At 47.4% G+C, this 25,923-nt stretch overlaps 2 protein-coding genes across 4 annotated transcripts; one reads left to right on the forward strand and one right to left on the reverse strand.

The window, feature by feature from the left end:
* Positions 1-279: 279 nt before the first annotated feature.
* On the reverse strand, positions 280-19,205 carry LOC105709083 (MHC class I polypeptide-related sequence B-like). 3 transcript variants are annotated; one of them, XM_064380580.1, is made up of 7 exons: positions 18,365-19,205; positions 18,188-18,250; positions 8,592-8,846; positions 8,038-8,313; positions 7,177-7,455; positions 6,938-7,099; positions 4,381-4,467 (listed from the first exon to the last, which is right to left on the reverse strand). In XM_064380580.1, the coding sequence occupies exons 3-6, from the start codon at positions 8,623-8,625 to the stop codon at positions 6,954-6,956; spliced, it is 735 nt and encodes a 244-aa protein (XP_064236650.1). In that variant the 5' UTR covers positions 8,626-8,846; positions 18,188-18,250; positions 18,365-19,205; the 3' UTR covers positions 4,381-4,467; positions 6,938-6,953. The 3 variants fall into 3 exon arrangements, with proteins under 3 accessions (XP_064236651.1, XP_064236650.1, XP_064236649.1); XM_064380579.1 differs by having other exon boundaries at positions 6,938-7,104; positions 18,365-19,204; XM_064380581.1 differs by lacking the exon at positions 6,938-7,099 and having other exon boundaries at positions 280-4,467; positions 18,365-19,204.
* Positions 18,345-23,689, forward strand: LOC105728072 (keratin, type II cytoskeletal 8-like). The gene is made up of 2 exons (XM_064380578.1): positions 18,345-19,779; positions 20,746-23,689. Exon 2 carries the CDS (start codon positions 21,831-21,833, stop codon positions 23,286-23,288), a length of 1,458 nt encoding a protein of 485 aa, XP_064236648.1. The 5' UTR covers positions 18,345-19,779; positions 20,746-21,830; the 3' UTR covers positions 23,289-23,689.
* The last annotated feature ends 2,234 nt before the right edge of the window (positions 23,690-25,923 follow it).

Consider the following 25,923-nt stretch of genomic DNA (forward strand, 5'->3'; position numbering starts at 1 on the left):
CACGGTGATGTTCAATGCAGAAATCACAGATAGGAAAGATGGGCAGATCTCAGGGCTGTATCTGATCTGGGACAGGGAGAGCATGGACCATGCTGCCCTTGCACCCAGGAGGTGGGTGCTGGGGCTCCGCCTCAGGATGGAGAGAGGTTATTGTTTATCCACCAGGTTCCAAGTAAAAACCATTTTGCCAGCCTATCTGATTCTCCCTGGATCCTGAATTCTAACAGGGACTGTCGTTTTGTCAACTCCCTGGGAAGGACTTTTGGACACAAGAAAGTGTATGTGATTTCTAGGTTCACTATGTTCTGGTTTATTGTGCTGCCAATAAAATACAATCAAAATACATATTTAATAAATAATAAAATAACCTGTAATGAGTAAATGTCTCTCATGCACTGACACCATCGAGGTTTCCTCCAAGTGTGGGCACAGCTGCAGACACACCTTGTCTCTTGGGTCAGGACACTGGGTCAAGTGAAATAGGAAACCACCACAGTCACTGCAGAAGGGACCCTCATGGAAGAGGTGTGACAGGGAAGGTCTGTGGTCCCAGGGCCACCACATACAGGAGTGACTCTCATTCTGGGAAGGACCTTTTTTTATTTTGTATTCACAGTAGTTCTGAACTTGCAGGATGCTGAGACTCAGCACTGGCCAGTTATACTGTTTCTTTCTTTACCATTAAACGCTGTGTCAATGAGCACCTGAATACATTTTTTTTTCTCTTCCTGGAGAGAGGCAACAAAATAGCAGATATGTTGAAACACACAAACGTACTTTCAGCATGTGCTTTCAGAAAAAGCTACTGAAAGATTAATTGGCCCAAAATGAGGAGGGATACAAAAGTAAAAAGAAAGATTATATGTCCATGTTCATAGCAGCGTTATTCACAACAGGCAAGATATGGAAGCAACCTAAATGTTTATCAATAGATGACTAGATCAAGAAAATGTGACTATACACAGACAATGGCATATTATTCAACATTAAACACAAGAACATTTTGTTATATGCTGCAACATATATTAACCTTGAGGTCATTGCTAAGTGAAATATGCCAATCAAAAAAGCCTCCAAATACTGCATACTTCCATTTATGTGAGGTGTCTCAAACAGTCTAACTTGATGAACGTGAAGGTAGAATGGTGGTTGCCAGGGAAAACTTCTATAGGCAATGAGGCGTTTTTGTGTAATGGTCACCGAGTTTCAGCTTTCAAGGTGAAATGTTCTAGAGATCTGTTGCACCACAATGTGCTTACAGTTAATACTGTTATAGTACTGTATGTTTTTATTTTTTATTTTTGGTTTAGATGACGTCTCACTACTTTCCCCAGGCTGGTCTTGAACTCCAGGCCTCCAGTGATCCTCTTGCCTCAGTGTCCCAAATTGCTGAGATTACAGACATGAGCCATCACATCTGGCCTATGGTACTATATTCTTAAAAATGGTTACGATAGTAAATTTTATGTGATGTATTTTTTGCCACAATGAAAAAATGCTTAGCCCTGTTACTAATTTAGAAAAAAGTGCATCAGTTAATTACAAATAAGTTAGGATGCGGCCTGTGGTCCTTGCTACCCAGGAGGATGAGGTGGGAGGGTCACTTGAGCCTATGAGGTGGAGCCTGCAGTAAGCCATGATGGCATCACTGCACTCCAGCTTGGCTTAGAGAGCAAGATTCTCTCTCTCTTTCTTTCTCTCTCTCTCTCTCTCTAAACACACACACATGGCCGGGTGTGGTGGCTCACACCTGTAATCCCAGCACTTTGAGAGGCTGAGGCGGGTGCATCACCAGAGGTCTGGAGTTTGAGAACAGCCTGGCTAACATGATGAAACCCTGTTTCTATTTAAAAAACAACAGTAACAACAACAAACAAACAAACAAAAAGACACACAAACACACACACACACACATCCATGAAGCAGCAAAATCAGCACCTCCTGAAACTGCACAAAAGACTCATACGCCCCAGCTTGATATCTTGAATCAGTCTGCATTTGGCAGGACCCCAGGTGGCTCCACTGCATGTAAAGCACCACCCCAGATGGTGGTGGAGGGAGATCCTAGGATGGTGACTATGTTCCATAGGTAGAAGCCTCCAGTCCAGATGGGAGCTGCCGGAAGGCCCAGGAGGGACATTTCCAAGAAGGTAAAGTGGAATATCCAAAGTCTGTAACTTCTTAAAAGAGTAATACGAATAGAAGAAATATCAGGTTTAATGAGTGCTGTCTATAAAATAAACAAAAACAAAGGCAAGTCTTAACTACAGGAAGAACAAATTGTTGTTCAGGAAGTGAAAAGTGGTGAAGCTGACATGAGAAAAGTAGTCGTGGAAAAAGAAACAAGGAATGGCTGAACTAAACATGATTCCTATAGAAATACATCGGGAAGATGAAAGCACGGGAAGAGTGCAAGGGAACAGGTGCGACAAACTACTGCATTCGCCACTGTGCTGTGCAACAGTCAATGGCTGCAACTGAAAACCATGCAGTGTTAATGAAGGAGTTGTATTTAGACATATGGAAGTAAAAGTTGGAAGACTTAGCTAAAAAGGTGGAAAATGGTTGCCTCTAGGAAGGCAGAAATTGAGAAGATGCAGAGAGGACTCATTTCTCTAGCGAAATCCTTTGCAAATATTTGACTTTAAAATTATGGGCAATTAAACTTTGATTAACAAAAACTGGAATGAATATGAAAAGTTATACCCAGTGAGAACAGAATTCGACAAGTGATATGTAAGAGTTAATTAAAATATACGACTATTAATTATATGTCATAAATGCATAAATGTGTGAATGACATCAACCCTGAATAAAAACATAGAAGAAAATGTCAATAAACACATCTCTGGATAAATAGCACATGAATGAATTCCCTACCCCAGCTCCCTTACTGGTTACCTTGGGAACCCAGGCAGTGGGAGGAAACAGGACCAACTAGAGTCTCTCATCCTTCTCTTGCTTCCAGGCAGGTCCTGGATCCACTCCTGCTGCAAGGAGGACTCTCATCTCTACGTTGAGTCTGTTTCACAGGCGTCACCCTTACACTCTCTGCCAGGACTGCATTACGTGGGTAGGGCTGAGGTTGCCTTGAGCAACAAGTGCAGCACTCATCTGTGTGCCCCAAGACCAGCAGTCAGGAGGCATCAAGAAACAGGGTGGGGAATACCCCACCTCTTACTCATCTACTTTCCTGGTTCATTTATTCTTCATTAATTCAGTCCACACCTCCCCAGCAGTCACTTTACACCAGAACCTGACTGACCCAAATTCTTCAAAGTCAGAAAACCTGGAAGCACTCTCTATCCCCTCCCTGATGTCACACTTCAGCTCTGTGTCATCACATGAAGGCTCCAGCTCTTCAAGGCAGATGTTCCCCCACAGGGTCAGCCCCTGAATGTTGGTGCCAGATGTCCCACCTCTATCATTTCACAGCCCTTTCTGTTCTGCTGTGAATCTGTAGGTCATCGGACAGATTGGAAACTAGCGGGGAAAGGGGATGAGGAGGGGACACTGTTTTCATGCTGTGTCAAGGCGTTGAGACAGACCTCTCCTTCTCCCCTGAACTTCATGCTTTATCCACTCACAGATGCATGAAATAAAACACAGACCAGAAATGTCTATTTAAACATTAAATATGTATAGCATAAAATTTTGCACACATAGTAGACGTGGAGTAATGCATATGACTGTGACAGGGGGGTGAGGGGACCTCAAGGTGTCAAGAAAGCTGGTCCTAGGCTCGTCAGGAGGAGTCATCACCAAGACACTCATAAAGTTCACCTATGACATTCTAATTACTGTACATGTAATATATTAAAATATAATAAAGTAGGCTGGGCCTGGTGGCTCCTGCTTGTAATCCCAGCACTTTGAGAGGCTGAGGTAGGCAGATCACCTGAGGTGGGGAGTTTGAGACCAGCCTGGCTAACATGGCGAAACCCGGTCTCTATGAAAAATACTAGAATTAGTCGGATGTGGTGGTGTGTGTCTGTAATCCCAGCTATTTGGAAGGCTGAGGCACAAGAATTGCTTGAGCTGGGGAGGCAGAGGTTGCAGTGAGCCGAGATCACGCCACTGAACTCCAACCTGGGTGACAGAGTGAGACATCCTCTCAAAAAAAAATTATAATAATACAAAAAGAATGGAAATGATGATACCAACTAATATGGCACAGCTGCACACACCTCATGCCTACTAACACTTTGCGGCCTCTGACAACAAGAAATAAATGGTGTTATGTTCTCTGCTTCATAGGTCAGGAAACTGAGGCACCAAGAGGGAAAGTGCTGGTGAGATCCAGGCAGGGAGCTGAATCCCAGCCGCCTGGCTGCAGAGTCTAGGCGCCCTCAGTGGAGCCAGTGGGCCCAGGAGCTGACATCAGAGGCTGAAATCCCAGCTGTGCGGCATCCCTGTGGTCTCCTGTCCCAGCCACGTGTTGATCCAGGACCTGCAGACTCACGAGCTCTGGAGAAAAGAGAGAAACCGGTGAATGCTCCACTGGGTGCAGAGTATTGTGTTTCTTCCCTGAGGACTTTTCTCTCTTCAGTTGCTCCAAAATCAGATTCCTCCTTTCTCAGAGGGAAAATTAGGCCCTTACATTTTTCTTCCTCCCAACTAGCTTTTCCCAGTCCCTGCAAATTCCCTCCCGTAACTCCATCAACATCAGCACCTGCCCTGTGCCCAGCACCCATCGGGCAGGGAGTGAAAGGGCCCCAAGACTAAAGGACAAGATGCAAGAGGAAACCCAGTGCCCTCCCCTCCTCTCAGGCCTGACCAGTCCTGTCAGAGTGAGAGGCCTCCCCAAAGAGAAGCCCTGACCCTTGCCCTCAGTCCCCAGGCCCTCCTCTCCTGCAGAGTCACCTGCACACCAGCCTGCCCACCGTGGGCTCTGCCCTATACCTGTGGCTAGGCGTTCCTCCCCTCTCAGCCCAGAGCTGGCAGCTCTTAACTGGGGACCTCATCAAGAAGCCTGAAGATGCCCAGCAGGCTCAGCATGGAAAGACATGGCTGCCATAGGATCTGCACCTGACCCTGGGACCCCCAACTTGCTTCAGGAGGCCTGGCCTCCCCTGACCCTCAGCACCACCCAGGCCTGTGACCTACTCTTGAGTCACCACTGCTCCTGCCTGGTCCACTTACCCCTGGAAATGCAGCTCCACCCCATAGCTGCTACTTGGTGAGGCTGCGAGGCCTTCCTGCTCTGTCTCTAGCAGGGATTCCACCCAGGACACTGCCCTTGAAACCCACAAGGGATTTTCTCCATGTGGAGTAGGGGGGACCCCTTAGCCTGAGGTTGCCTCTGTCCACCCGCTGCACCTGGGAACTGCCACTGCCACAGCCACCATCTCCCACACAGACCCTCCTGGAGAGGGAGCTCCAAATTTGAGTTCCTGTTTCATTTAATATGCTTTACAACATCAGTATTAGAGGAAATTCTATCACAATCATAGAGCTGAAATTATGAATGTCTTTATGGGACATCAACATTGAAAGCAGGAATTTTGAGACATTGGCACATGACTTTCATACCCTTTTCCTGGCCAAACCCCCAGTGACCTGTGAAGAAACCAGTTATGCACACAGAAAACCAGAACTGACAATCCCTTTAGAGGAGACACCGCAGGTGAGAGCAGGAGCCACCACACACCTGCTCTGCCCCTGCTGCGGGTGCCTCCTGGACGGGGCCCTCTTGCTGCAGGGCAAGGGATGAACCTTCCCATCTGCCCAGGGCTGAGGGGCAAACAGACAGTGCAATTAGGTTGAACGATGAGAAACCACCATGCCTACCGCCACGTACACAGAAGTGGGGAAATGATAGAAAGACCCAGGTCTCCTGGATGCCCCAGCCCCTCACTGTCCCTTCACTGCCTCTGTTTTTGCAAAAACACAAAACTTCCTGCTTTCTCTTTTCATCTCCTGTCAAACTACCTGACTGTGGGGGAAATGATTCTGACCGTCCCTTACTCCAAACTTACCAGGCAGTGACCACCTTGAGAAAGGGATATAGTCTCAGGGAGGGCAAGGTCAGGCCACGGAGCACAGAACAAAGCCCCAGAAACATGGTCCCCAGGACTGGAGAAGAAAACACTTGAGGTAGGATGAGAACAGGGACCGCAGCTGCCCTGATGAGGGGCTGGGCCTCGCTCCTGAAATGGCCCACCGACATCTGCTTATCTACTTGTCTATATCATCTGCATGGAAACTCAGGGAGGCCAGGTGGTGAGAACCTGGAAAGAGCATGGCCTTCAGTGACCCAGAGTACATGACACCCCTGAGGCAGCTCCTGGAGGCGGCGCACGGGGAGCTGCAAAGTGGACAGAGATGGCTGTGTGCCACCAGGACCCTCCATGTTACAAGACGGCCTCCAAGGGCCTGCAAAGGCAGGGCCCCCAGTCCGGGCCTCATGTATCTCTTCCTTGGTGTCTCCCCCACCAAATGGCTGGAGAAACAGGGGAGAGGGATGCAGAGAGGAAGGGACTAGGGGCACCACCTCCCCTTGGATTCCTCTCCAGTTTCTAGCCCTCCCCAGATCACAGCTGTCTTTACTATTTGCTCCCTCTAAGGCTGTGACCATCCAGGCCCTCAGCACTCCGCATGTGATTCCCAACTCACCCCTCCTGGATGTGCCCTAGTGAGCCCGAGAGACAGAGAGACTGGGATGAGGACAGAACAGGCACCATCCTGCTGCCCACTGCTCACCTGCAGCAGGAAGAGGCCACAGCTAGACATTCGAGGGCATTCCCTGGCCCAAACTTGGGAAGGATTTAGGGGTGTAGATGGAGATGTGGCTCCTGTTCCCCTCCCAAATACCTCAACTTCCAACACCTGTTCCAGAAGCCTGGTAACCTAAATGCGTATCTGTGCAGGAGCAATGAGGGAACCATAGTGCCCACACAGGAGCCCTCCTATCTCCTGCCACTGCCCCTTTTCTCACCTGGACCCTCTGCAGGTTATGTTCTCCTCTTCTTGCAATGACAGACACAGAGAAGAATAAAGCAGCAGCAACAAGAACAACAGCAATAACAGCAACAATAATAGCAGGAACAGCAGCAGGACCATGTGGATTGGCCAGCCATTGACTCTGAAGCTCCAGCACCTTCCCTGAAAAAAGGCACTTGTTATACACTGGGCAGAGAGCCACAGCTGACCCTCTCCAGGTCACCCCAGGCTCACCAGGGGGCACAGGGTGTGTGCTGTGATTCCCACTGTGTTCCATGTAGCAGGTGAGCCTCTGCTCCTCTCCTTGGCGAATCCTGATGGTCACCCAGGTCTTGTAGGTTCCATTCCCATCAGGCAGGACACCCTCCGACTGCTGGGTGTCGTGGCTCAAAGATTCCCCATCCTGACGCCAGATCAGTGTGATATTTGGGGGATAGAAGCCGGAAGCCAAGCATGTCATGTTGATGCTGCCCTCTGAATCCTCACTGCGGATGACATTCACCATGGGGGGCACTGGAGAAGAAAGCGCAGAGTCGGTGAAGCCCTGCTCCCCTCTAAGGGAGATGCAGGGAACAGGGCTGGTCCTCTCCACTGTTTCTGCTCTGGCTGAAGCACTCACAGACCCTGGACCTTCTGTACGCCTGTCCTCACCCTGGGGCCCAATTCCTCTAGGGCTGGCAGGAGGATGGGCCTTGGGACTGCAGCCTTAAGTTCTGGGATCCCCACAATGATGCTGAGGAGGGGGATGTTAGGGGTGGACTCCTGGGTCTGGGTCCAGGAAGGAGGGAACTCTTCAGGATGGGCAGGGTGGGAGGCAGATGGGGCAGCCCTGTCCCTGAAGGCTTCCTCTCCTGCCTGCCACCCATCCCAGGCTCAGGATTCTGTCGGAGGACCCCCTGCTTTCCCAGATTCCAACACTGGATGGTTCAGTCCCAGACCCACTGGCTCTGACAGGAGAGGAAAATCAGGACACAATATGCCAACAGGAAACGCCTGCATCCATAGCACTGGGCAGGTTTTCCTCTTCAGAGCTGGGGAGTGAGGCAACTCTAGCAGAATCGTAGGGAGAGGAGAGCCCCTGCCCAGGGTGGGTACCTGTTCTCCCGACGCACACCCGGGATTCCAGATATCCCTGTAGTTTCTGCCGGCAGTCTGCCAGCACAGCGCCAGCTTTCTTTGCATTTTCCTTCAAGACATTTGTGATGTTTATAGGGAAGATCTGAGCTCCAGAGGACTGGGGCACTTTCCATTTCTGAGTGTTCAGGTTTTGGGAGAGGAAGAGCTCCCCATCATAGTAGAAATGCCGGAAGTCCCTGGTGCTGCCGTCTTCATGTATGTCACAGCGTCTAATCTCCTGGAGGGAATGAGAGGCTGCCCCCACCCAGCAGTGACTTCTCCATTCCTGAACCCCTCACCTTCCTGCCCAAGTGAGGAACTCAGCCCAGCCGGGACCCCTCCCTGGCTCTCCTCTGTGCCTCCCTGTGCTGGCTGAGTGCTGGCTCACCTTCCTGCTTAGCTCCACTGATCCCCCTTTCCCACCTCCAGCCCCAGCCAGATCCAGTGGCAAGAGACAGGTCCCTGCTCTCTGCCCCTAAATTTTCTGGAAAAGGCCTCTCCTGTCACTCTTGCCCCTCCCTGCCCATTCTCACCTCCTTTCTGCCCCTTTTCATGAGCCAGGATCATCTTGAGGTCCTTCTCATTCTCTCTCAAGTCCTCAATCTCTGTGTTTGAGGTCTCAGCTCTCAGGACTGCTTCTGCCCAGTGTCCCTGGGGCCCTGCCGGGCATTTCTGCCTGTCACAGTGCAGGAAGAGCTGACCATCCAGATGTATCTCAGCGAAAAATCCTGACTGCCCAGATCCATCCCCGGACAGCACTGTCAGGTTATAACGAAGACTGTGGGGCTCTGGGGAAGAGAAAATCACAGATGAAACTTCTATCTGGAAGTAACTTCACATCGATGCTTAACACACAGGTCTGCTGTCCCGAACTTCCTGAGGAGGCAGGAAATGCACACGGGCAAAGGGACAAGAATGAGGGCTTCATATACAAGGAAAACTGGGAAGGTGGTTGGATAGAGGAGGGGACTGAGGAATGGAAGAAGGGGGAATGAAGATGGCAAACTTGTAGGCCAGGTGCCAGGGCAGGGTGGCCACAGGCCTCCTGAGGGTATAAGGACTACAGGGAGAGGCTGCCCTGCAGGGGCAATGGAGGAACATGAAGGCAGTGGTGGAAGGAAGGTCTTGCCAGAGGGGAGGTGGGGAATGGGAAGGGACTCAGGCTAAGAGGGACCCATGCCCAGTTTGGCTGTGGTGCACAGGTGACACTGAGATGGAGGCAAGGGTAGCTGCCTCAATAAAAGACTCATCATGGGCACGGTGGGGCAAGGGAGGGGGTGGCCATGAGGCACAAGGAACAGGAAGGTTGTAGCCCCAGAGAAGTTTATAGTGGGGTCAGTATCCCAGAGGGAAGCAATGGTGTGGGCTTGGGTCCAAAGTGGAAGAGTGGCATGACAGCATGACAAGGCCTCAGGACAGCAAGTGCATGGACCAGCTAGTGTCCACTGGGGTGGGCAGGTGACAGGGTCTCAGAGAGTCAGTCCACATTTCAGTAAATAGTGCTGGGGGACCTGGATGTTCAAATAAAATCAAATCGGACCCTTAATTTGCACTCTATACAAAAATTAACTCAAAATGAATGAAAGATCTAGACTCTTAACTCAAGAACTAAAACTTAAAACTGGCTAGCCATGTGCAGAAAGCAGAAACTGGACCCGTTCCTGACACCTTATACTAAAACTAACTCCAGATGGATTAAACACTTAAACATAAGACCTAACACCATCAAAACCCTAGAAGAAAACCTAGGCAAAACCATTCAGGACATAGGTGTAGGCAAGGACTTCATGACCAAAACACCAAAAGCATTGGCAACAAAAACCAAAATAGACAAATGGGACCTAATCAAACTTCACAGCTTCTGCACAGTAAAAGAAACAGTCATTAGAGTGAATCGGCAACCAACAGAATGGGAAAACATTTTTGCAATGTACCCATCTGGCAAAGGGCTGATATCCAGAATCTACAAAGCACTAAAACAGATTTACAAGAAAAAAATAAACAAGCCCATTTAAAGTGGGCAAAGGATATGAACAGACACTTTACAAAAGAAGACATACATGAGGCCAACAAACATGAAAAAATGCTCATCATCACTGGTCATTAGAGAAATGCAAATCAAAACTACATTGAGATACCATCTCACACCAGTTAAAATGGTGATCATTAAAAAATCTGGAGAAAACAGATGCTGGAGAGGATGTGGAGAAATAGGAACACTTTTACACTGTTGGTGGGAGTGTGAATTAGTTCAACCATTGTGGAAGACAGTGTGGTGATTCCTCAAGGACCTAGAAATAGAATTCCATTTGACCCAGCAATCCCATTATTGGGTATATATCCAAAGGATTATAAATTGTTCTACTCTAAGGACACATACACATGAATGTTCATTTCAGCACTGTTTACAATAACAAAGACCTGGAACCAACCCAAATGGCCATCAATGATAGACTGGACAGGGAAAATGTGGCACATATACACCATGGAATATTGTGCAGCCATCAAAAACGATGAGTTCGTGTCCTTTGTAGGGACATGGATGAAGCTGGAAACCATCATTCTCAGCAAACTGACACAAGAACAGAAAATCAAACACCACATGTTCTCACTGATAGGCGGGTGTTGAACAATGAGAATACATGGACGCAGGGAGGGGAGCATCACACACTGGGGTCTATTGGGGGGAAATAGGGGAGGGACAGTGGGGGGTGGGGAGTTGGGGAGAGATAGCATGGGGAGAAATGCCAGATATAGGTGATGGGGAGGAAGGCAGCAAATCACAGTGCCATGTGTGTACCTATGCAACAATCTTGCACGTTCTTCACATGTACCCCAAAACCTAAAATGCAATAAAAAAAAATTTCTTAGAAGAAAACATTGAGGATAGTCTTCATGACACAGAATTTGACAGATCTTTCATGGGTATGACACCAAAGCACAGACAGAATAGAAAGGACTGACAAACTGGACTCATGAAAATTAAAACATCTGCGCACCAATGTGAAAAAGCAATCAACTCCTGAAATGAAATAAATATTGCAAATCACATATCTGATAAGAGATTAGTTTCCGGAATACATAAAGAAGTCTGACAAAAACAACAAAACAGTCAACCCACTCAAAAATGGGCAAAGTAGCCAAGCGAAGCTATGTGGGGCAAAAATGGGCAAAAGTCTTGAATGGCCAATTCTTCAAAGAAAATATACAAATGATCAATAAACACATGAAAAGATAGATGCTCAATATCAGTAGTCATTAGGAAAATGCAAATCAAACCCACAATGAGATACCACTTCAAACCAATCAGGATGGCTATTACACACACACACACACATACACACACACACACACACGAGGTAGAGAAACTGAAGCCCCTGTGTACTGCTTCTGGAAATATAAAATGGCACACCTCCTTCAATGGAAAACACTATGGTAATTCCTCTAAAAATAAAAAATGAAATACCATATGATCCAATAATTCTATTTCTGGGTATATATCCAAAGGAAATAAGAGCAGGAACATGAGGAAATATTTGGCCTCCCATTATCATAGCAACATAATTGCCAGCATCCAAAAGGTGGAACAAGTGTCCATTGTCTGAGGAATGGATAACCAAGATGTGGTACACACATATAGTGAGTATTATTTATCATTAAGAGGAATGAAATTCTGACCCACACTACAACCTGGATGAACCTCGAAAATAGTGTAAGTGAAATAAGCCAGAAACAAAAAGACAAACATTACATGATTCTACTTAAATGAGGTACCTAGAGTGGTCCAATTCATAGAAACAAAAAGTAGAATAGTGGTTACCAGGGGCCAGAGTTAGGGAGGAATGGGGAGTTACTGATGAATGGTACAGAGTTTTGGGTTGCAAGAAAATGTGAATGTATCTAATGTCACCGAAGTGTACATTTAAGGGTGGTTAAAACAGTAAAATTTATATAATTCACAATTTACCACAATTAAACATTTAAAGAAGAAGAAATACCAATCCTATTCAAACTGTTCTGAGAAACAGAGGAGGGAATACTTCCCAACTCATTTTACAAAGCCAGGGATATCCTGATATCAAAACCAGGCAAAGACACATAAAAAAAGAAAATGACAGGCCTATATCCCTGATGAACAGCGATGAAAAACCCGTCAATGAAATACTAGCAAACAAAATTCAATGATACATTAAAAACATCATGCTTCATTACCAAGTTGAATGTATTCCAGGTATGCAAGGATGGTTTAACATATACAAATCAATCAATGTAATATATCATATCAACAGAGTAAAGGACAAAAGCCATACCATCATTTTCAATGATACTGAAAGAGCATTTGATAAATGCAACATCCCTTCATGATAAAAACTCTCAAAAAACTGACTATAAAAGGAACAGACTTCAACAATCAAAGCCAAATATGACAAACTCACAGCTAGTAACGTACTGAAAGGGGGAAAACTGAAAGCCTTTTCTCTAAGATCTGGAGCAAGACAAGGATGACTACTTTTACCACAGTTGTTCAACACAGTACTGCAAGTCCTGGCTAGAGCAATCGGATAGGAGAAGGAAATAAAGGACATGGAAATTGGAAAAGAAAAAGTCAAATTATCCTTGTTTGCAGATCGTGGGGTCTGATATTTTGAAAAACCTAAATAAAGACTCCATCAAAAAACTATTAGAACTGAAGAACAAATTCAGTAAAGTTGCAGGATACAAAATCAACGTGCAAAAATCACTAGCTTTCCTATATGCCAACAGCAAATAATCTGAAAAAGAAATTTAAAAAACGAATCCCAGTCAGGCGCGGTGGCTCATGCCTGTAAACCCAGCACTTTGGGAGGCCGAGGCAGGCAGATCATAAGTTCAGGAGATCCAGACCACAGGTTAACAAGTGAAACGCAGCCTCTACTAAAAATACAAAATATTAGCTGGGCGTGGTGGCACTTGCCTGTGGTCCCAGCTACTTGTGAGGCTGAGGCAGGAGAATCACTTGGACCTGGGAGGTGAAGGCTGTAGTGAGCTGAGATTGTGCCACTGCACTCCAGCCTGGGCAAAAGAGTGAGACTTCTTCTCAAAAACAAACAAACAAACAAACAAATCCCATTTACAATAGCTGCAAATAAAATAAAATACCTAGGAATAAACTTAACTGAAGAAGTGAAAGATCTCTCCAATAAAAACTATAAAACACTGATGCGAAAAATTGAAGAGGACACAAAAAATGGAAAAGATATTCCTTGTTCATGGACTGGAAGAATCCATTTTGTTAAAATATCCATACTACACAAAGCTATGTACAGATTCAATGCAATCCTATCAAACACCAATGACATTTTTTCACAGAAATAGAAAAAATAATCCTAAAATGTACATGGAACCACAAAAAACCCAGAATAGATAAAGCTCTTCTGAGCAAAAAGAACAAAACTAGAGGAATCACATTATCTAACTTCAAATTATACTACAGAGTTACAGTAACCAAAACAGCATGGTACTGGCATAAAAACAGACACACGAACCAATGAAACAGAACAAAGAGCCCAGAAACAAATTCATACATCTACAGTGAACTCATTTCCAACAAAGGTATCAAGAACACACACTGGGCAAAGGAGAGTCTCTTCCATAAATGGTGCTGAAGAAACTAGATATTCATATGCAGAAGAATGAAACTAGATCCCTATCTCTCACCATATTAAAAAAAAAATCAAAAGGGATTAAATATATAAATCTATATTAAATATATAAAACTATGAAACTATAAGAGAAAACATTGGGGAAACTCTCTAGGATATTGAACTGAGCAAAGTTTTTTTAAGTAATACCCTATAGGCACAGGCAACCAAAGTAAAAATGCAAAAATGGGATCATATCAAGTTAAAAAGCTTCTGCATAGAAAAGGAAACAATAAACAAAGTAAAGAGGCCGGCCAAGAATGGGATAAATTATTTACAAACTATTCATCTGACAAAGGATTAGTAACCAAAACATATAAGGAGCTCAGACAACTCTATAGGAAAAAAATTTAATAATCCAATTTAAAAATGAGAAAAATATCTGCATAGTCATTTCTCAAAAGAAGACATGCAAATGGCAAATACATATATGAAAAGGTGCTCAGCATCACTGGTCATCAGATACATGCATCAAAACTACCATGAGATGTCATCCCACCCCAGATAAAATGGCTGTTATCCAGAAGACAGGCAATAAGGAATGCGGCAAGGATTCCTTAAGAGAACCCCTGAACGCTGTTGGTGGGAGTGTAAACTAGTACACCACTATGGGAAACAATGTGGAGGTTCCCAAAAACTAACATAATAGAACTGTCATATGCTGCAGCACTCCCATTGTAAGGCATAGACCTCAAAGAAAGGAAACTGGGATATTAAAGAGCTATCTACTTTTCCATGTTTATTGAGGCACTATTCAAAATAGCCAAGATCTGCAAGCAACCTAAGTGTCCAACAACAGGCGAATGGATAAAGAAAACGTGGTGTACATGTGTATGCGGAGTACTATTCAGCCGTCCTGGCACAGAGAGACAAACCACGTGTTCTCACTTATTTGTGGCAGCCAAAAACTAAAACAACTGAACTCATGGAGAGAGAGAATAGAATGATGACTACCAGACTCTGAGAAGGGTGGTGGGGAGTGAGGGAGTGGGATGGTTAGTGGGTACAAAAATATAGTTAGAATGAATAAGATCTAGTTGATAGCACAGCAAAAATTTATTGTACATGTTAAAATAACTGAATATTTTATTTCAACAATAATTATTTTGAAATATAATATATATTATAATTAGATCATTGGAGTCAGCGGTAGCAGGGAGGGATGCGAGAGAGGAGAGGACCCCCCCCCAACCCTGGAAGCAAGAAGCCAGGGGAGAATGAACTGGGGGTGAGAGAAATCTCAGGAAGAATACTTGCCGGGAGCCTGCAGACTCCAACCCTTCAGCGTGAGAGCCAGGAGCCCCACAGGCCCCACAGCAGCAGGAAGCACCAGCTCCGGGTCCCAAGAAAGGAGGGCCCCAACTCCAGGGACGGCGGCCCCAGAGCTGAGAACACGCCGGCTCCGGGGAGAGGACGGGGCTTCAGGGACCTGAGAGCCTCCCCCAGCACCAGGGAAATGGCTGCCTCAGCGACCCAGCTGCGAGGGCTCTCGAATGCCATTCACAGGAGCAGCCCGCGAGTGGGGGTATAGCCTGGGACCCCAGGGGTCTCAGAAGGGCTGGTTTGTCCGAAAAGTGAGAGGAGGCCGAGACGAGGCGAGGAGAGCAAGTGAAGGACAGGAAAAGGCAGGGGCGGGTGATGCGCGGTCCGGAGGAGGACAGAAAAGAGACGGGAAAGTAGGGCCGAAGTGTGGCGGCCACGGGCCGCGTCCAGGTCCCCGCACCCCCGACCCCGCACCTGAGCCCCGCCCGGACCGCACCGCGCTCGCCGCGACCCACCGGGACCCCCGGAAACGCCCCGCCACTCCCGCTCCGCCGAGGACCGCCAGGAACCCCACTCACCAGCGGCGGCTCTCAGGGGTGCAAAAGGGAAGGCGCCGGCCAGAAACAGCAGGACCCGACCCAGCCTCATGGCCCCGACGTCGCCACCCTCTCAGCTGTTCAAGCAGCGGCCGGCAGAACCGATGGCGGGAGAGGGCCGCGTGGACATTTAGCCACCTGCCCCGCCCCCTAGCGACCGCTTATCCAATGAAACTGAGGCCCGGAACTTAGGCCCAATCACGAGAGGGGCGGGCGGGGCCGCGCTCACCGGGCGGTGTCAGAGGTGCGGAGGCGTAGCCGGGGAGAACTGGGGTCCTGAAAAGTGGGAGCGCGCGGGAGCGCAGCTAAAAGCGGGAACCAGCTGCGAGTAGCTGAGAGTACAGCTCCAACCTGATGAGCACGGCCAGGGCCCTGCCGCCCTCCCTGCATCGCCACCACCCATCCCCGCACCCCCACCCCAAGGAGCGCGCACCTCACCAAGCCCCTTTCGCCGGTCGCCCCATCAGGCCGGCTCTCACTGGCTTGTTCCTTCCAGGACAGACAACGCCTAGTTATTCTCCCAACACACTCCCTCAGCCGCGCACAGCGTTACTGGTCGCGAGACCAGTGACCAGATTTGCAGACTTGTTTCCAGATCTCAGCCACCTCTGCCTCTCAGAAGCACCTGCCCCAGGAGAACCGCTCAGACGACAAACTCTCTTAGACGTTTCAGCTTTAGAATCTCCTTCTCCTCCCTTCGACACGAAACCAGGTCCCCCTTCACCCCATAATATCCTCTAAGTGTCTGAGGTCTCTCAGGGCCGCCTCTCTATTCAGTCCCTGGGTGATCACAGGGCCAACGACGCGGCTCCCCATGGTTCACTATAACACCAAGCTCTCTCCAGACTCCCTTTTCCAGCCTGCCTTAGGACATCTGTACCTCTAGGACCACAGTTCCCTCCGATGTGACAGATCCACGAGGACGCTCTACATGTCTCCCACCACATCATCCTCTTTTCCTCCCTGGTTTCTCTTAAGAGCATCACCATCCTTGATCCCTTGTGATCTCCTCTTTCCCCTTCATCTCCAGGAGTCAAAGGCAGCTCCTCCAACCCTGTTTCAATCCCACAGCCACTGCCTTAGTCTAGGCTTTTCCCTCCCTTCAGCCTGGATTACTGCACCGGCTTCCCAAACACTGTGCCTGCCCCAGTTGTAACCAGAGTGCTCCAAGCCACCCACAGCACCCCTCTGCTGAATGTCACACATGATACTTCCACTCTACCATGGAAACCACAGCTGCCAAAACCTGCTCTCTGACACCGCCCCTATTTCTCTGGTGACATCTCCCTAGGGTTTCAGTAAAAGTGGGCCACTAAGCTGTGCACTTTAAAAGGATAAATTATGTGGAATATGAATTCTCAATTCTCAATAATAATAACGCTGTCCAGAAAGCCTCTTTCTACTGTGAGAATTGCCTTGTCCCCAGCACACATCTCTTAGTGTTTGGGACATCTAACCAGTGGTATTCAAACCTAGCTACTGCAGAGAACCACATGGAGAGTTTTAATATCCATGTTCCCAGGCCACAGCCCAAACCAGTTAAATCAGTAAACCTAGGTTGGACCTAAACCTTAGTATCTTTTAAAGTTCCCTAGGTGATTCCAGTGTGTAGTCAAGTTTTAGAACTGATCTAGCTCATGGTTTCAACCTTCCTGATGGTACTGACTGTGCCCTGCCTTGAATCTTTTTTTTTTTTTTTTCTCACTCTGTCACCCAGGTGGAATGCAGTGGCGTGATTATAGCTCACTGCATCCTCCAATGCCTGGGCTCAAGCAATCCACTCACTACAGCCTTCTGAGTAGCAGGGACTGCAGGCGAGCGCCAGCACACCCAGCTGTCATCTGCCATCTTCTACCCTCCCCCATTAGACTATGAACCCTCCAGGATCAGGAACTGTGTCCATTTCTTCTTCGTCAGCCTCACAAACATCTTTTTAAGTTGAAGTATACCTGTCATTACTATTTCCCTATGATCCCTAGCCTACACTTTTCTGTGGATGAAAATGCAATATATTAGAGAATTTTAACAATTTCTTAGTTTTCCCATTAACATTCACTAATAATTTATTTTGATCCTCATAATTTATTGAGCACTGCAGGGACCAGGGTCCTTTCCCCATCTTAGAGAGATTATTTTCACTGCTAAATATTGAGATTATTTTCACTGCTTAAGATCATAAGCCTAGTGAGTGACAGAGAGGGAGATGGACCCAACTCTCCTGACGCAGGTCCCAAGCCCTTCCCTCCACAGTGTCTACCCTCCCCCCAGGACTTCCTCTGTGTGCCAGCTCCAGCAAAGCGTCTCATTCAGCTCACCCCCCCGCAAAAAGACTTTTCGCAGTTCTATAATAATAAATATGCAAGGTTTGTTCCACGGCATTTAGAAGTGGTTGTTTGGAGACGTGAAGCTAGTCCTGTCCTGGGCTAGGGGAGGCGGAGATGGTCTTGAGCTCCCGGTGAGTCGCCCAGGCCTGGCATCCCCTCCCCCACCAAGCCTCCCAGGTCTTCTATCCGAAGCCCGCCCTTTCCACTCCCCCTCCAGCCACCTCTGCTCTGCCCCACCAACTACATTTTCTCCCACAGCACTTGCCTTAGACTCCCGGACTCACGAGCACAGAAGTGACTTCCTCCTCGCAGACTTTAGTCGCCATTGCTGGATTGGGAAAACAAAGAGAAAGGGCTCAGCGCGGTCGCTTACATAACGCAGGGCGGAGCCGCGCTCGGCTCCCGCAAGCTTTTTTTTTTTTTTTTTTTTTTTGAGACGGACCTTCTCTCTTCTTGCCCAGGCTGGAGTGCAATGGCCGATCTCGGCTCACCGCGACCTTCGCCTCCCGGGTTCAAGCGATTCTCCTGCCTCAGCCTCCCAAATAGTTGGGTTTACAGGCATCAGCCACCAAGTCCAGCTAATTTTGTGTTTTTAGTAGAGACGGGGTTTCTCCATGTTGGTCAGGCTGGTCTCCAACTCCCGACCTCAGGTGATCCGCCCGCCTCGACCTCCCAAAGTGTTGGGATTACAGGCCTGAGCCACCGCGCCCCGCCTTGCCCGTAAGCTTTTTGAATTCTGCTGCCGCAGTTCACTGCGAAGACTGGGATCAGCCGTCACCCCGCCCTCTATGGAAAATGAAGCGTGTCTGCTGATGTAGAAACGAACTAATGTCGCTGTGGGCTGGGGAGGGCCGAGCTGCCTTTAGGGTTCTGGTTTCCAGCTTTGGGGCACTCACATCTGCCGCTGTGAAAATGCAGACCCGCGGAGCAGGAATTCCGAGTCCTGGCTGGAGCGCGATCTGGAATCCGACTCGCTTGAATTCTGACCCGGTGGATTCGGATCCGGGTAAGTAGGGAAATGCACCTCTGCCCCTCCCACGGGGGCCCACGGATTCTTGGATCCGAAAACGCTTCCTGCTGCTCAGTCACCCCAGGAAGGCAGCGCCCTCCTCTACGCTGTTCTGATGGAAAGAGGCTCCGCCGCCCGCAGGAAAACCCACAACTAAGGGACCAGGAAAAAGCCTCTCAGGGTCTCGCCACTTCAGTGAGGATCCTAATTTACACCCTCCATCAAAGACTGCAGTGACCTTCACTGAAATGATACAAGACCCCCGGGGCCCTGGGCGCTGCGGCTCACAGAATGCGGAGACAGCGCCGCCTCGCGTCCGTTCCCTGATCTGCCCCAGGAGGACGCGGTCACGTGTGTTGGCCTCGAGGCTGGAATACACGGGGATCAAGAGCAGGGAGTGGAGAAAGGAGGGAAGGATTGCGGGGGCGGCGGGGCGTTTTGAAGAAAGGAGGGAAGACAGAGGAAGGAAAGGGGAGAGAAAAAGTAAAGGAGAGATACAATTTAAAACACATAGTTTTATTATGTCTTTTACTTTTGCTCTTTGTCTAGTTCTACTTATGAACATTTTTACCGTAGCTTTCTCTCTCTGAGTCTGTAAATACACGGCTATTTCAGAGCCTGAGAGGATGAGTGGCAGACAGCATGACCCTCTTCCTCCAGATGTGTCAGGGTGTGTCTCCTGGGTCCAAGAACAGGGTTTTTGTTTTGTTTTGTTTTACATAAGCAAAGTACAAATCTCAAAGAGGGTAATATTTTTATTTTAATTTTTTTGAGAAGGAGTCTCACTCTGTTGTCCAGGCTGGAGTGCAATGGCATGGTCTTGGCTCTCTGCAACCTCCGCCTCCCAGGTACAAGCAATTCTCCTGCCTCAGCCTCCCGAGTAGCTGGGATTACAGGCTCCCGCCACCGCACTCGGCTAGTTTTTGTATTTTTAGTAGAGACGGGGTTTCACCACGTTGGCCAGGCTGGTCTGGAACTGCAGACCTCGTGATCCTCCCGCGTCGGCCTCCCGAAGTGCTGGGATTACAGGCATCAGCCACCGCCCCTGGCCAGAGGATAATATTTTCAAATCATCTTATTGGAACATACTTTGCATACAAGAAACTGCATCTATTTAAAATGTTCAACTTGTTGAATTTTAGCTGTTGTGCATACCCACATCTGCACTACCACAGTGAAGATAAAGAACATTTATTTATTTATTTTTGAGATAGACTCTTGGTCTGTTGCCAGGCTGGAGTATAGTGGCACAATCTCGGCTCACTGCAAACTCTGCCTCCCTGGTTCAAGTGATTCCCCTGCCTCAGCCTCCCAAGTAGCTGGGATTATAAACGTGCATCACCACAACCAGCTAATTTTTTTTTTTTTTTTTTTTTTTTTGTATTTTAGTAGAGACAGGGTTTCACCATGTTGACCTCATGATCCGCCTGCCTCGGCCTCCCAAAGTGCTGGGATTATAGGCTGAGCCTCTGCGCCCTTAGGTTAAAGAACATTTCAATCTTCTCCCAAAGAACAGCTACACGATAAAATTCTATGCAGTCATTAAAGAGAGTAAGATCCATTTTAAGTATTGCTATGAAAAGATGTGCCCAACATACTTTTAACCTTTTCTAAAAGGTTAAGGAGGCCGGTGATGTGGCTCAGGCCTGTAATCCCAGCACTTTGGAAGGCCAAGGTGGCCGGATCACCTGAGGTCAGGAGTTCAAGACCAGTCTGGCCAACATGGTGAAACCCTGTCTCTACTGAAAATACAAAAATTAGCCGGGTGTGGTGGTTGGCGCCTGTAGTCCCAGGTACTCAGGATGCTGAGGCAGGAGAATCTCTTAAAACCCGGAGGTGGAAGTTGCAGTGAGCTGAGATTGTTCCACTGCACTTCAGCCTGGGTGAAAATGCCACTAATATTTACATGTTGTTAATACATATTTTAAGTAGGGGAAAACCTGGAAGATTCCTCATCAAAGTTTTCACAGTGACTCCAGAGACTGGGATAACTATGTGACTTCCATTTTCTATGACATGTTGGAATTTTACCTTTTAGTATAGACTTGGATATGGGTGGGTTGCAGTGATTCATAACTATAATCCCAGATATTTGGGCATCGGAGTTAGGAGGACTGCTTAAGCCTAGGAGTTCCAGGCTACAATGAGCTATGATTGTGCCATTGCACTCCAGCCTAGGTGACAGGAGGATACCTTGTCCCCAAAACAGAAAAATAAATAAAAATTTAAAATAAAAACGATAAACTTGGATTTATGCAAAGGTTAAGGAAGAGAATATTTCAGTTTGAAAATATAAAGCTAAGCCCACACCGAAATAGTTACAGTTTTTTTTTTTTTTTTTTTTTGGTGGAGTCTTGCACTGTTGCCCAGGCTGTAGTGTAGTGGCATGATCTTGGCTCATTGCAATCTCTGCCTCCTGGGTTCAAGCAGTTCTTCTGCCTCAGCCACCTGAATAGCTGGGACTACAGGCCTATGCCACCACGCCCAGCTAATTTGTTTGTATTTTTAGCGGAGATGGAGTTTCACCATGTTGACCAGGATGGTGTGGATCTCCTGGCCTTGTGATCTGCCCACCTCAGATTCCCAAAGTGCTGGGATTACAGGCGTGAGCCACCATGCCCAGCCAGTTACAGAGTTTTAAAAACCAAAATGTTCTAGCTGCATTGGCTCAGGTCAAGTGTCCTGGCTCTTGAAGAAGCGAGGCTAGTGTGTTGGAGTCCAGCCTGGGCAGCATAGAGCGTGCTCTTCTATTGAAAAAAAAAAAAATTAAACACACACACACGCACGCACACACACACAGAATGTTCATTGAAACCCAGCATGAGGAAGAAGCAGCTTCTCTGCTCCTTCTGGAATCTCCACCTGGTTCAGCCCACCTGCCTCCACTCTTGCCTCCACCATGTCCATCAGGGTGACCCAGAAGTCCTACAAGGTGTCCACCTCTGGGCCCTGGGCCTTTAGCAGCCGCTCCTACATGAGTGGGCCTGGTGTCCTCATCAGCTTCTCGAGCTTACCCCGAGTGGGCAGCAGCAGCTTCCGAGGTGGCCTGGACACAGGCTATGCTGGGGTCAGCGGCATGGGCATGGAAGGCATCACCGCCGTCACCATCAACCAGAGCCTGCTGAACCCCCTTAACCTGGAAGTGGACCCCAACATCCAGGCCATGAGTACCCACGAGAAGGAGCAGATCAAGACCCTCAACAAGTTTGCCCCCTTCATCGACAAGGTGCGGTTCCTGGAGCAGCAGAACAAGATGCTGGAGACCAAGTGGAGCCTCCTGCAGCAGCAGGAAATGGCTAGGAGCAACATGGACAACATGTTTGAGAGCTACATCAACAACCTGAGGCGGCAGCTGGAGACGCTGGGCCAGGAGAAGCTGAAGCTGGAGGCGGAGCTTGGCAACATGCAGGGGCTGGCAGAAGACTTCAAGAACAAGTATGAGGATGAGATCAATAAGCGTACGGAGATGGAGAATGAATTTGTCCTCATCAAGAAGGATGTGGATGAAGCTTACATGAACAAGGTAGAACTGGAGTCTCGCCTGGAAGGACTGACTGATGAGATCAACTTCCTCAGGCAGCTATATGAAGAGGAGATCCGGGAGCTGCAGTCCCAGATCTCCGACATGTCTGTGGTGCTATCTGTGGACAACAGCCGCTCCCTGGACATGGACAGCATCATCACTGAGATGAAGGCACAGTATGAGGAGATCGCCAACTGCAGCCCAGCTGAGGCGGAGAGCATATACCAGATCAAGTATAAGGAGCTGCAGATGCTGGCTGGGAAGCACGGGGATGACCTGCGGCATATGAAGACTGAGATCTCTGAGATGAACCAGAACATCAGCCAGCTCCAGGCTGAGATTGAGGGCCTCAAAGGCCAGAGGGCTTCCCTGGAGGCCGCCATTGCAGATGCTGATCAGCGTGGGGACCTGGCACTCAAGGATGCTTGTTCTAAGCAGCAGGAGCTGGAGACCGCCCTGCAGTGGGCCAAGCAGGACATGGCATGGCAGCTGCGTGAGTACCAGGAGCTGATGAACATCAAACTGGCCCTGGACATCGAGATCACCACCTACCACAAGCTACTGGAGGGTGAGGAGAGCCGGCTGGAGTCTGGGATGCAGAACATGAGTATCCATACGAAGACCACCAGCGGCTATGCAGGTGGTCTGAGCTCTGCCTATGGGGGCCTCACAAGCCCCGGCCTCAGCTACGGCCTGGGCTCCAGCTTTGGCTCTGCTATGGGCCCCAGCTCCGTCAGCTGCACCAGCTCCACCAAGGCCGTGGTTGTGAAGACGTCCTGCCCAAGCGAACAGCTGCAACAGCTGCAACAGCCCCTCCCTGCCTGCCCCTCTTGAGGCTGCCCTAGAGCCCAGGAGGGAGGCCCCTATGCAGGGGAGCACAGGGAACAGGAGACCCACCTGAGGCTCAGCCCCAGCCCTCAGCCCCACCCATGGGGAGTTTACTGCCTGGGGACCCCCCTTGCTCATGCCTCCAGCTTCAAGACAATTCAATTGCTTTTTCTTTTTTTTGGTCCAAAATAAAATCTCAGCTAGCTCGGAAAAAACAAACAAACAAACAAACAAACAAAAAAAACCCAGCATGAGAAACTGTTTCAAGAGGATCCTTCGTATATTCATGTCATTGAATCTGTCTTAAAGTGCCTTTGAAAGAGATATTTTCAGTGGAATAGAGAGATGTGTCACAATATTTACAAAAGAGGTTGGTTGTAATAAAAGGAAAATGTAAATCAAGTGGGGACACAGGGGTCCCTGTTCCATTTATTCTCAAAGAATGTTTGAAACCTGCGTTGCCAAAATGTCCTTGGGTGGAGTCAAAGTCGCGTTGTTTGTACCTGGAGTATTGATTTGATTTTGCAAACGGTCAAAGACTTTCAGAAATCAGGCTGACTTTTAGACTGAAAGTCTCAAGAATGTTCGTTCTGGCAGTGAGCCTGTAGGCCATCTGGACGATGCTGTCTCTGCTTCCACCTAGTGGCAGTGGCTGGAAGGACAGGGCACAGTGATAAGGCGCGGGTGGGTCTGAAGCCAAGGTGAAACCGCCTCTGCAAAATCACCCTTAAGGAAATGATGACAGTGAAAGATATCAAACCTAACTGACCCCGTCTTGCTTCTAACCTCTAAGCTGCTCTTGTTCATTTTCGGGCATAGGCAGAAATAGCCCTGGGAAGGAATTTTTAGTTTTTTTTTTTTTTTTTTTTTTAGAGAGAGGAAAATAGGAAGGAGGAAAAAGGAAGAGAAAGAGAGAGACAGAATGGGGAGGAGGGAGAAGGAAAAGAAAGAGGGAGAGAGAATGGGAGTATTGATTTCTTGCCCAGGCTAGAATGCAATTTAGTAATGGGTATTGAAAACCTCTTTTATAGTGATAATTATACTTAATGATGTAGTCAGGAAGGAATAAGGGAAGAAGATAACAAACAAACAGCCAACCAATATTTAATTTAAACCTATGAAATGCTATGGGATTACTGAGGAGTGATTTACTTCCAATTATATAGTCACCTTTGGAATAGGTGTGAGGTGGTAATGTATGTTTTGTGTATTTGAAGTGGAGAGTTCTATAAATGTTTATTAAGTTTACTTGTTCCAGGTCTGAGTTCAAGTTCTGAATATCCTTGTTAATTTTCTATCTCGTTGATCTATAGAATCGTTAGCTCTTCTTGTTGCATTGATCCTTTTGCCATTATGTAATGTCATTCCTCGCCTCTTTTGATCTTTGTTGCTTTAAAGTCTACTTTATCAGAGGCGAGAATTGCATCTCCTGCTTTTTGTTTATTGGTTTATTTTTACTCTCTGTTTGATTGGTAAATCTTCCTCCTTCTCTCTGAGTCTTTGTGTATTGTTGCATGTAAGATGGGCCCGGATGTAGCATACCGATGGGTTTTGGCTTTTTATCCAATTAAAATATATATAAGTTTAATACCGGCGTTTGATGCTAGCTGGCTGTTTTGCCCATTAGTTGATGTAAATTTTTTATTGTGTTAAAGTTCTTTGCTTTTTGATATATTTTTGGAAAGGCTGATATTGGTTGTTCCTTTATATGTATAGTGCTTCTTTCAGAAGCTCTTGTAGAGCAGGCCTGGTGGTGGTGAACTCTCTAAGTACTTGTTTGTTCGCAAAAGATTTAATTTTTCCTTCGCTCATAAAGCTTAGTTTGGCTGGATAGGAAATTCTGGGTTGAAAGTTCTTTTCTTTAAGGATGTTAAATATTGGTCCCCACTCTTTTCTGGCTTGTAGGGTTTCTGCTGAGAGATCTGCTGTAAGTCTGATAGGTTTCCCTTTATGGGTAACCTGACCTTTCTCTCTGGCTGCCCTTAGCATTTTCTCCTTCATTTCAACCCTAATAAATCTGGCGATTATGTGCCTTGGGGTTGGTCTTCTTGAAGAATATCTTTGTGGTGTTCTCTGTATTACCTGGAGTTGAATATTACCCTGCCTTGCCAGGTTGGGAAAATTTTCCTGAATGATATCCTGAAGAGTATTTTCCAACTTGGATTCATTCTCTTCATCACATTCAGGTACACCTATCAAACGTAAATTAGGTCTTTTCACATAGTCCCATATTTCCTGGAGACTTTGCTCATTCCTTTTCATCCTTTTTTCTGCATTCTTGTCTTCTCGTTTCATTTCACTGAGCTGGTCCTCGACTTCTGATATCTTTCCTTCTGCTTGATCAGTTCGACTGTTTAAACTTGTGCATGCTTCACGAAGTTCTCGTGTTGTGTTTTTCAGCTCCATCAATTCACTTATATTCTTCTCTAAATTGTCCATTCTCGTTAACATTTCGTCAAACCTTTTTTCAAGGTTCTTAGTTTCTTTGCATTGGGTTAGAACAAGTTCTTTTAATTCACAGAAGTTTCTTATCACCCACGTTTTGAAACCTGCTTCTGTTATTGGAACACACGTGTAATCTATTAAGCCTTGTTCCGTTACTGATGAGGAATTGCAATCCCCTGTAGAGGGAGAGGCATTC

Source organism: Aotus nancymaae, unplaced genomic scaffold (assembly GCF_030222135.1).
Source record: "Aotus nancymaae isolate 86718 unplaced genomic scaffold, 86718_ANA_hifiasm-v0.15.2.pri h1tg000027l, whole genome shotgun sequence".
Taxonomy (NCBI): Eukaryota; Metazoa; Chordata; class Mammalia; order Primates; family Aotidae; genus Aotus; species Aotus nancymaae.